At 39.7% G+C, this 12,294-nt stretch overlaps 1 protein-coding gene across 2 annotated transcripts in view; it reads right to left on the bottom strand.

The window, feature by feature from the left end:
- myo5a.L (myosin VA L homeolog) overlaps window positions 1–12,294 on the bottom strand; it is a 101,216-nt gene that overhangs the window by 73,816 nt on the left and 15,106 nt on the right. Inside the window, exon 1 of one of the 2 annotated variants that reach the window (NM_001359713.1) lies at window positions 10,218–10,383. The exons of the other annotated variant lie outside the window; for it this stretch is intronic. Coding sequence (NP_001346642.1) covers window positions 10,218–10,250 — 33 coding nt within the window. The 5' untranslated portion in view covers window positions 10,251–10,383. Of the gene's footprint in view, window positions 1–10,217; window positions 10,384–12,294 lie in introns of those variants that run through there. 2 annotated transcript variants of the gene reach the window in all.

The raw sequence follows: 12,294 nt of genomic DNA, 5'->3' as shown, positions 1-12,294 counted from the left end.
TTAAGAAGACAACCGAGCTCTTGTCTCATTTGGTCTGGTGGCCGACCCTAAGGAAAGATGTCAAAGACTTTGTTTTGTCCTGTTCCACTTGTGCTGTTTCCAAGTCCGGACATTCCCCCCCAAGGGTTTACTCTTGCCACTTCCCATTCCATCTCGACCTTGGACTCACTTGGCGATGGATTTCATTGTCGATCTCCCTGTTTCGTCTGGTCACACTGTCATCTGGGTGGTGATCGACAGATTCAGCAAAATGGCTCACTTCACACCTCTTCGGAAATTGCCTTCTGCTCCTGAACTCTCTGAACTTTTCATCAAACATATATTTCGTCTCCATGGTTTTCCTACCGAGATTGTGTCTGATCGGGGTTCCCAGTTTATTTCCAAGTTCTGGAGGTCTCTTTGCAAAGCTCTTAACATTTCTCTTCAATTTTCTTCTGCCTACCACCCACAGTCTAATGGAGCCGCTGAACGGGTCAATCAGGCCTTGGAACAGTTTCTTCGTTGTCATGTGTCCTTGTGCCAGGATGATTGGTCGGATCTTCTTCCCTGGGCGGAATTTGCCCACAACAACGCTCTGCATTCTTCTTCCCAGAAGTCTCCTTTCTTCTGTGTGTATGGTCTCAATCCTTTGGCGTTTTCTCAGGATCTTCTTCTTACCAATGTGCCTGCGGCCAATGACGAAGCTGCTCACATGTTGGCTATTTGGCATGCCACTGCGGCAAACTTAGAGAAGAGTTCCCTGGTGCAGAAAAAGTTTGCTGACAAAAGAAGGATTTCTTCCCCTCCATACATTCCCGGTGATAAAGTTTTTCTTTCCACGCGCAACATTCGTCTCAAGATTCCTACACCCAAGCTTGGTCCTAAATTCATCGGCCCCTTCCCTATCATCGAAATCATCAACCCTGTGGCTGTTCGTCTTCAACTTCCTCCTGAACTGCGGATACCCAATGTTTTTCATGTTTCCCTGCTTAAACCTGCTATGTCTTGTCCTTCTTCTTCTTCTTCTCCAGCTCCTGTTTTGGTTGACGATCATATGGAATTTGAAGTCAAAAGAATCTTGGACTCTCGTATTTCCAGGGGCATTCTTCAATATCTTATCGAGTGGAAGGGGTTCGGTCCTGAGGAGTGTTCTTGGGTGAGAAGCTCCGACGTACATGCACCTGTCCTGGTTCGTAAGTTCCACAGACTCTTTCCTTCTTCCCCTAGCCTCGGTGGTCCTGAGGCCCCCCCTAAGGAGGGGGGTACTGTAATGGAAAATGGAGAACTTACCCCACGGGACATCCAAGATGGCGACCTCCTGCTCCACCATGCGGTTCTTCCTGGTCGTAATATGACTGCGTCTGAAACGTGTCGCCCCAGGATTGGTCGCCGGCGACGGAATGGACGCCGGCGTCAGAATGTGCGTCGGCGTCAGGATGCCAACGTGAGGACGCCGGCGTCGGCGTCATGACGTCACCGCGTCAAGTTTTGGCACCAACTTTGGACTATTTATTCCTAATTGCCCTTTTCATCCTTGCCCAATTATAGGTCTATCTTGTATAGTTCCTGGGTGTGATTTACTGCTTTTCTGATTATCCGTGTACCGACTTCTTGCCTGTTTTACGACTCTGATCCTTGCTGCCTGTATTTGACCATTTGCCTGTTTACGACTATTCTCTTGATAAATCCTTTTGTACCGCGAACTTGGTGTTACTGCCTCCTCCTTGGTCCACACTACAACAGAGCCTTCGGGCCCTGACAGTCCTCCACCATGTAGGCCAGAAAAAATCTGGCACTGCACTAGCGTCTATACATAGAAAAACACAAATTTATAAAGCTCTGCTATTGTCCTTATGCATCACCAGTAATTGCTATATACATGAAGCCAAATTGGTTATAAACGACTGATCGCCATGGCACGAAAAATGTTGTGATGATCACACAGAGTCCAAAAATTGTACGAAACGAAGATTCATACGACTTTATCTTGGTGTCTATGGCCGGCTTAAGATACAAATCAATAAACATGTGCTTCCTCAATGCAAGCTAAGTGCTAAGTTCCCATAGCATTAAAATGGTGATGTTTGATACATCAGTGTTTTTTTCGTTACATACCTTGATAAACAAGCAGCTAAGAATTGAGTGCCTAGCATTTTAACATTATTTATCACTGAAACGCTCAACAGTGTTAAATTGTAGATACATTACAAAGGACTATTTTCCCACATCTTCACGAGTTGAGGTTTAATAAGCAGTTACTTTGAGAGCTCCAACAAAGATGTCAAAAGCCTGGAATGTTTAGATTGCATTCAAAAAAAGACTTTCCAATCAAACCAATCAACTTTACTAAGAAGTGTATACAGAAAGTTGCAACACACACACACACATCATTTTCTAAATGTTTCCAAGCAATTTAAATGTATTTGCATTTAACATTTTCTGGAAGAATCTGTAGCTATTAATGAAGGTTTAATCAACTCCGAGCTCTGCATGGTATGTGTTACACTTTGTGTTTAACTACTGCAACAGTCTATGCCCAAGACAAATCAGCAATGTATTCTATTCTCTGGTACCGATACAGAGACCGTTCCCAGGAATCCTTCTCATAGCAAACTGTGGAACAAGGATCACCATGGAGACTGCCACTCTACAGCCAATGCACATGGATGCATAATGTGTCACAATCCGTAGCACTGAACATCACTGGGAGATCATTATTTTGGTGCTGCGTTGACATTTTTGGCTAGTAACAGATCCTGCCAAGTAATGAAAGCTGAAAATTAAAAATAATTCATTGAGTCCTAGATGTATTGTCCTCTTATCATTTGTATTTGCGAAAGGGTGAAAGTTAAGGGCATCAAAATGGTAAAGACAAACATCAAAAAAAAATTAAACAACTTTTCCCTCAAGTTACCCCATTAAAATATATTATATCTTCAGCAGGCCAAATCTGGTTGCACAATTTACTTTCTATATGGGAGTTGACAAAACAAATATTTATATGGGTTGTCTTATGCCATAATTCTTGAAAGAAAAGGGAACTGAAATGTTAGCTCACTTTCCAAAGAATCCCCTTCTCAGATCAAGGCTGGTGCAAGGGCAGTATAGCAATTGCCAAAAAAATAACTATATTGAGCATGCACCTTGCATCCTGGATAGCTCAGAGCAGGGTCCCCAACTTTTTTTTTTTTACCTACCTGGGAGCAACATTCAGATTTAAAAGAAATTGGGGAGCAACGCAAGCTTTTAAAATATTCCTGAGGTGCTGAATATGGGCTGTAATTGGCCATTTGGTGGCCCCTATATGGACTGTCAGCCTACAGGAGGCTCATTTTCGTAGTACACCTGTTTTTTATGCAACCAAAACTTGCCTCCAAGCCAGTAATTAAAAAATAAGCACCTGCTTTTTAGTCCACGGGGAGCAATATTGAAGGGGTTGGAGAGCAACATGTTGTTCACGAGCCACTGGTTGGGGACCACTGGCTTAGACGACACCTGGGGAACAAGCTAAAAGGTACTATGGTACTTGGAGATCTCTAGTCCAGGAAAAAGGTAACCAATTTTATTCGCAGGTATTACCTACCAAACTGGCACCCTAGCAGTGTGCTTGGCCTTCCTCGTCCTTTAACAGGATGTAATAAATACAGCACAGCATAGATAGGTAAGAGAATATTCTATTATTGAAGCATAACCTCCTGATAAAGCCTACTCTAAACAGAGCATTCACAAGTCATCTCAGGTAATATTTGGGCTTCTATCTTTTTGCTGACCACAGGCTTTTATTTCATAATACATGCAAGTACATGTAAGGAATCTGTTCTTTAACACATTCTATCAATGTCAACATTATTAAAGGATAGTAAGCAATTCTTTTGTATGTTTGGGTTTATAAACAATACAACCACTCTATATATAAGGGATTCTTAAGCAATGGGCCAATATGCTGTTTAGGGTAGGCCTCCATGCCCACTCTCAATACAGTAAAATTGATTTAACCAGTAGGAAATAGTAAATAATACCTGCATACCTGGTTCAAAAGCAATATTTGGGTTCCAAAGTTGTTAACGTAAAAAAGTTGGTCTGTTGGTAATGTACAATACTGTATATCTAGTATAATAAATGCTAAATGAAAATCTTCATAGTCATAGAATACTGTATGTAGCTGCTATTTACTTCAATACGATATAAAAAAGTACTCACATTCTGATGTAAATTAAAATTGCACCTCGGTATACTGTATATAATATTGTAATCTAACACTATATCAACTAAGGTGTGACATTATGTATTCTATTCTCACGCTAAATAATATGTGACCAAGTGCAGAGCAAAGGGTGCAGAACAAAGCCAGACTCGTATAAACAAAGGGAAACATTATGTTACGGGTCTAATAATAAGTGCTTTAGCTGTGTATTCTCACAAGCACTTGCTTGCACTATAATATAACCACACACCCTGTAATGCAGTGTGCTTAATTAAGTCATATCCTCACAAGTTCCATGAGTCCTTTATAAATGGGGAAGGAAGTCAAATCATTTTAGACAAGTTTTTCTTTCAGGGATCTGTGGTTTTCCACAATAGACAAATAGGAAAAGAGAAACAAAAATTATTCTGTTACTGTCAATTGTTTAAATTTACCAAAGTTCCCATCCCCATTTCTATTGCCCATAAGTTATTTGTGTGGCTAAGACACTGGTCACTCACATATAGGAAGTAAGACATAAAATAAGCCCAACTACAAATCAAAAACATATGAACAGTACAAGGACTTATTTTTTTGCTTATTTTCGTAGGTTAATTTTAAACACTCTTCTCCCCCCCCCAAATTATCATATACTCTTCAAGCCTCAAAGCAAGTGGATTATTTAACTGTATTTACTTGTGCTTTCATTACTGTATATGCAGGGTTGATGCAGAGCCTACAGATGATCATTTCTAAAACTCTAATAAAATGTGTAACATATAAATGAATAGACGACCCAGCCTAAACCCTCAGCATGCCAGAGAGGCCCTGGAGAAAACTCAGGAGGTAGGACAAGGCAGCCTAACAACGACATAATATCAAATGGCATTTCATGCAAGGATCCCAGTGAGTCTTAATCACATGCCAATATCAGCAGACTGATCTGTACACTAATCAGAGAAGACGAAAAAGGCTCTTTATCATCTCATCAGACATTCCCATAAATATCCAGCAGCAGACTACAACTAGGTTGTGTAAGAACCATTTCACTGGTTGAGACCCAACAAAGCAAATATCTGGGATATCAAAATAAAATTCTGAAGCACCTCTTCACTTTTTATCAAGCTGCAAAATATTTAAGGGAGTCCAAGTAACAGAAAATAATGTAAGTGTTCTTTCTGATTGCGGACTTAAAGAAGAAGAAGAAGTACAGACACTGGCAAGTTGTACCTGAGTAATAGGTATAAATGATTTGCCTCAGTCTAGTTACACATTTATAATGTATGTGAGCTTACATCTTCCTTTTTGTTTTGCGATACGTTGATCCTATAAGCAGAACAGCAATTTCAAAGCAGTTAAGGGTTTGAAAAATGTGCATCTTAAATGGTATTATGGCCACACACCGAATGGGTCTCCTAGAAAATGAAATGATCAGAATGCCTTTTAACACTATAAAACGGGGAACAGGTGGAATTCGGAGGTCAGACAAGAGAATGCAAGACTCTGCTACATAAGAAGAAGGATATGCTTAGCTTCTTATAATAAAATAAATCACTAAAATCCCAAATACTTGTAGTGCAATCTTAATGTTTAGTCCAGTTGCTTAGAATTGGCCATCCTAACGGCAAATCAGCCCTTTAAATATATATTTTAACCATAAAATTAAAATATTCTAACAATGAGTTGAAAGGGGCAGTATATGCCTTGATTCAATATTATACATAATATAAATTACTGTTGCACACAGACAGAGAGAATCAACTTTTTAGTTGTTTAATTTTATTGGCTCAAACAAAGTAGACAAAGGCAAAGTTTCAGGCATCACAGGGTCCTTTATCAAGGCCCTTTATAAACAGCGCTACGTGGCACCGCAAATTGTTTTTTTTTGTAGGGCCAGCAGATCGGGAGAGGGGTTTTGGCCCAGCGGGAGCTAGGGTTGCCACCCGGCCGGTATTTTACCGGCCTAGCCGGTTAAATACCTGCCAAGCCCGGGGCCGGTATTACAAATTTACCGGCTATGTAGCTGCTGGTAAATTTGTAATACCCTTAAAAAGACCCCTTGGCCCGCCCCCAATCCCCTGTAAACTTAGCTTGTCCTTCGGTTTTTGTCATGGCCCGCCCCTTTGCGTCACAACCCCGCCCCCTTTGACATCACACCATGCCCCTTTTTGTACCCACCCCCCACCAGCCGGAAAAATTTTTTGCAAAAGGTGGCAACCCTAGCGGGAGCCCATGAGGGCCAGGTCCCACTGAGTGTTTTCCCGGTGTCCCTGTCCCACCCTGTATCAGATACCCAGGGGTCTTGGCTTAAAGGATTTGTTTCAATTATGTTTGTTGGTTCCAGAGAGAAGATTCAGGAAGTCGTTTTTAGATTTTGCCATTTTGTACAAGAAAGCCATACATGTTTCCCAATCACATATCATACTAAAAGTTATTTTAAAGGTGAACAACCCCTTTAAACGGAACAGGCAACATAAGTAACTTGTCTGCAAGGAAAATTAGTTATTGAAACATTCTGTTGCTAAATGTGAATCTTTTTACTGGTGTTACTCAAACTCAAACATATCTGCATAGGCAAAGGATTATAACTAATAATACCAGTTAATAAGACATGTTCTGCCCCTTATCACATACTTCGTTATCACAAAACAGTTGATAACACTTAAACAGTACTTCCCTGATAATCAGCACAACTTCCATTTCTGTAAAGAAGCATGTGTATCTAGCCTGCAGCTCTACTGCTGTTGCTGAACTACCACTACCAGAATGACATTCCTCCAAACAGCAAGTGAAGCAGCTGCAGGGTGGCTGGGAGTTGTAGAGGAGGGCTGCACTCACATTTACATTTAGTAGCAATCATTTCTGCTGGAGGCACTCTTTAAAACAAGGAAATCATTCAAAGCATGACATAGCTGAAAACTTCTAGCTTCTAGGGCAGCACACATTCCTTCCTTTATACCCAGCCTTGTTCACATGCTCTTGTTTCCATGTGATTTCAAAGAAAAGAATGTTTTCAAGTGCAGTCAAGTTATAGCCATAAAATGGATGAGCATATTACTAATCCGTTTGGTTTGGGTGTAACTGTTCACTGAGTTAACAAGTATGTCCTTTTACTCAATGAATCAGAGTGATTCAAACAACCACAGAACAGAGCTGGAAGCTGCTGGGCACAAATCATGAAGGGAATAGCACCAGAAAAAAAAGGCATTTATAGGTCCCCATTGGATGGCACACAGGAGCTGTCCACTACAAAGAGGCATTAAGAGTAGACTACAAAACTTGTTCATTCCACACAGGGTCACATTGAAAATCTGCAATTGGTCTATTTTTATTATTTGTGGCTTTTCAATGCAGAAGTATCATCCACACAAGACCCAAGATGCTGGGGCTGGCACCTAGAATGGTGAAAAACAACTGAATTTTAAAAGCTACAGCAAAGTGAAAACACAAACCAGATTCCTCCTTTAAATAATGAATAAGTATTGAATTTCCTTGATATATTCCTTTATTAGGCATTTGAAGCAAAAGTAGGTTATATGATGCTATGAATGGAACTATGGTCTTACATCCTGTGTGGTCTTACAGCATTCAGAAAACTGCACCCTCCGCAGAGAGCAGAAGAAGACAAAAATGGTGGAGAAAGAAAATATTCTGGGTCTGTTTTTATTAAATTATTATGTTACTCTGGTAAAGAAGAGGTGAGCTAGCTCTGGCAAAAGATTAGCATTTCTGCCATCTATCAGTGAATTTCTTTCCATGTTCTTGAAGGACATTGTATTTTTATTGAGTTTTGATGGACACTAGCCAGCCATAGGATTAAATTTGATCCATTATCTTAAATTTGAAACCAAGCTGCTAATAAACAGAAACTTGCATTCTGCAAATAAAGTCTGTCTATTGGTTCATGGTATTCACACACCAACTATTTCTCCTTCAAGTACAAAACAAAATTTTATATCTCCCTTAAAAATGCACTGCCTATAAAACATGCTGCACAAGAAATGTATGTAGGTATGTATTTTTAGTTTTGTTTATACAGTGCTACTTGTACTTGCAATAATGTACAGTAGGGCAATATATTAATAGAACAGATAGGGTAAATACAATAATAAAATATAAAGATAAATTACAGTTATAATAAATACCAAATGTTAGACAAGAGAAAGGAGGTCCCTGCCTCATTGTGCTTGCAACCTTATTAAAAAGTATAGGAGGTGCAAGAGCCTAAATTCCATTAGGAAAAAACTGGAGTGACCTGCCAAATGGATCTAACACTCACTCCATTTATGCCTTTAATACACAGTAAAGCAAGGGGAACCCAATGCTACAGCTCCTGTCTTTAACTCTACATTGTGCCCTTCACAGTGAAAGAAAGCCATTGCCCATTTAAAATACAGCTAAAGATAACATCGATCAGTGCCACAGGCTATGGAAAAAAGCATATAACAGAACACACCACAATATTGTTAATATTCAGTGCAGTCACCAGGGTATTGCAACAAAAATCTGTGTGTGTCTTGAACCATAAAAAGCATATGTACAGATTTTTCTTGTGGGTTCTAAAGTGATATAGTGATTTTTACAAATTGCTATCCCCAAAATAAAATCATAAATAAATAAAACAATGTGCTTATAGCTCTTTCTTCAAAAGTTAGAATGAATGAAAGCAAATATTAAACTTCAATTTTAGGGAAAAGAATAGAAAGCAGTTGAAAAAAAAAAAGTCTTTCTTTCTAGTAAACTAGTGAATCTAAAAACAACTGACATACCCTTTAAATACATCTAATATTGACACTTTGGATAAGGAGAAGCAATTTATGGCACTCCACCTGTAGATCTAGAATTAAACTTGCTATCTCTACAATGTTGGAGCAAATAATGCAAATGTGAATTCTATCCGTTCTGCTCTCTAGTTATTAGAGTACCTCCCCAAATGTATCAACTGCTAAATTCAATAACAAGAGATTCAAAAAGGCCTGATCAGATTGAGTATATTGTAGGATTTGAGAAAAACACTGTGAACCACATTTGCAATTAAAACAAAGAATCTGAGTGAGATGTGAAAAGAATTAACAGCCCTGTCTTGCACCAGCAATGGGAAGCAAAGGTGCATAGCTATGAATAGTGCAGTAGTATGCTCATACAGTATATTTGATTACTGTGCATGCAAAAACATCTCTTCAGCTTCCTCTGCGTTACTGCTGAGTCAAATACATGGTCAAGCTTTATCACTATAGAAAATGTTTGTCTAGCATTCATTGAGGGCCAACACACACTGATCCAAAACTGGTAAGGCTGCACAGTCAGGCCACTCCTTAGAATGTTATGTTCCTACATATCTGCTATTTACACAATGTCCTCCAAAACTGACACAATCTTGGAACTTGGTAACAACAGAGACATCAACATGCAGATGAAAATAGTTTTTACCACAAAGCCTCTGTAGCATGTAGGCCGTTGTGAATAGTATTAATGTGCACTCGAGTCTTTGTCCATTTTAGCACTTTGCAGTTGTGCTTGCATTTGTTAATGAGCCCTTATATTTGGACAACAAAATTGCATGATTACATATAAAGGTGGTATACCTAAACAGTTTCAATTAACATAAAGGTATGGGACCGGTTATCCAGAATGCTTGGGACCTGGGGTTTTCCAGATAAGGGATCTTTCCATAATTTGGGTCTTCATGCCTCAAGTCTACTAGAAAAACATGTAAACATTAAATAAACCCAATAGGCTGGGTTTGCTGCCAATAAGGATTAATTTTATTTTATTATTACAGAGAAAAAGGAAATAATTTTTTAAAAATTTCATTATTTGGATAAAATGGAGTCTATGCGCCGTAATTCAGCGCTTTCGCGGATATCGAGTCTCCGGATAATGGATACATACCTCTATTAATTACCAGCCAAATCTGATGTCACAAGATGCCCATATTATCACAGGGTTGTCTACCAGGGCCTCTGTTGTAGGGTTAGTAAAATAAAGTAGATTCCTTTATAAAACCACTAGTAACACATAAACATAACGGAGATGGTTTTCATAGTGTACTCACTGTAACATAAGCAAAATCTAAATTGTTTTCCATTTTTCAGCGGTCAGGCAGCAAATTCAAAAAAAAAAACAGGTAATTGTAAGATCTTGTTTAATTATACGGCTTTGTATTTCCTCGGATGAGAGCTGGAGATGCGCAGAAAAAGGTCTTTACAGGAGCAAGCCATATCCCCTACTGACTGAGAATAATCCAGATCATCTGATCTGATCTGCCCAAGAAATACTGCACCCAAGCACCCATGGAAATCACAAAAACGGACTTGTGACATATAGTTCTTGGATTGTGAATGAAACCATTGTGGGGAGTTTCCCTCTGGAGGGGGAGACATTAGCTCATTTTGTAAGGTCAACAAAAGCCAATAGTGTTTGGCTAAGAGCAATAAGCAGTCTTGTGATAATCAAAGTGTGTGCTGTGCTAACATATCATTTTATTGATGCCATGGCATTTAATTTTTTTGGTGGTGAAGCCAAGAAAATAGAAATGACCAAACTAGGGAAAATAATCGCCCACCTATGGAGCAATGTAGAACGAGGAGTCCATGATTGTTCAGCATAATCTGACAGTCTGAAACATGCACAGTGGGCCAGAATTCCTAAACACACCACGGGTCCCCATAAAACCACATGATCCTCTTGGACTGAGGCCGATTACTTATAGTGGCTGTCCTCCTGGTTCCTCCTCAAAAGATTTGCGGTTATGTGATTCTGAAGAGAAGATGCTAGCATGCACTTTAATTACTACAGCAGTAACCCACATATTTAATAAAAGGCAATAAGTTTGCCCAGTAGCAATAACTCATTGCTTTCAATAAGATATTTGCTTTTAAACAGGTGACCAGCATATGCTACCAGCTGATTGGCTACTATGAGTTGCTGCTCCTGGGCACACTTAGTACCTTTTATTACATAACACTCTAAGTCTAGCAATATTATTGGAACCCCCACCACACCCCAATTTATTATGTTGTTAATGAACCATTCTCTGTTCAGTACCAAAACATTCCTTATCAGGCAGCTTGAACTTATGGAAGTCTAGGCACATGCCAATACAATTTCTGGAAACATCTGCAAACCAAAGGTCACAGTGGCACATTTGTGTTGCAGCGTCTCAGAGTTAATCGTACATAGACTGGAGATACCTACATGCATAGTAACTTCGAATGAAATTCCACTGAGCTTAACCTTTTATGTCTTTATAAAACCTGCTTGACTGCTAGTTGATCCAGAGGAAGGCAAAAAACCCATCTGAAGCCTCTTCAATTGCCGCACCGGAAAACAAGTCCTTCCTGACTCCAGGATAGCAATAAGACCAGGCCCTGGATCAATTTTCTCACTCGCTAAAAAGCCATTCCACCCCTTCTTTAATCGATCTAATATACCTGCCAGCATGACGGATTCAGGGAGAGAATCCACAACTTTACAACTTTCACTATAAAATTACGAAATTAAGATGGAAGCCCTTGTGTCTGCTACAAGAACCTACAAGTAAATAAAGCATTAGAGAGTTTAATATATACATAGGTATTGCGGCTAAAGCACTTCTTTCTCCAGGCACACTTTGCAGTTTGAGAGAGACAGGCAGAACCATGAGCCAGACAACCACAAATGCAGAATGAATGACTCAGAATTATTCAATTATTCCTGAAAGGCACAGGCCAAAAGAACAGGCGGGCACAGTCTGCACAGCAGCTTTTACAATGTGACATCCTGATCAACAGGCAGCAGCCCAAACACTGCAGGGACCACGCTACACTGGCTATATTTAGCTCATTATGTGCTGCGTGTGCATTTAGCTCATGCCCTCTGCATGCATGTGGATATGTGAGATGTCACTGAGGAACACTGACTTACAGCAAGTGCCAGGGTTATATGAAGGAGACAAGAATGCTTCACCAATACATGCTACATAAACAGGAATGTCTATTCACAGGAATTAATGAGCATTTCAACTGCATTCACAGATCAAATCCTTGCCTTCTGAAATTCCCAAGAGGGGGAAAAATCTGCAGCATCTGCAATGGATCTAAAAAAAAAAAACCAACGGCAGCATCTTCAGTACATCTAGGCTAATGCTGCAG

The sequence above is a fragment of the Xenopus laevis genome, chromosome 3L (assembly GCF_017654675.1).
Source record: "Xenopus laevis strain J_2021 chromosome 3L, Xenopus_laevis_v10.1, whole genome shotgun sequence".
Lineage (NCBI taxonomy): Eukaryota > Metazoa > Chordata > Amphibia > Anura > Pipidae > Xenopus > Xenopus laevis.
The sequence above is the reverse complement of the archived record's forward strand: the minus strand, read 5'-3'. Positions and strand labels throughout refer to the sequence as shown.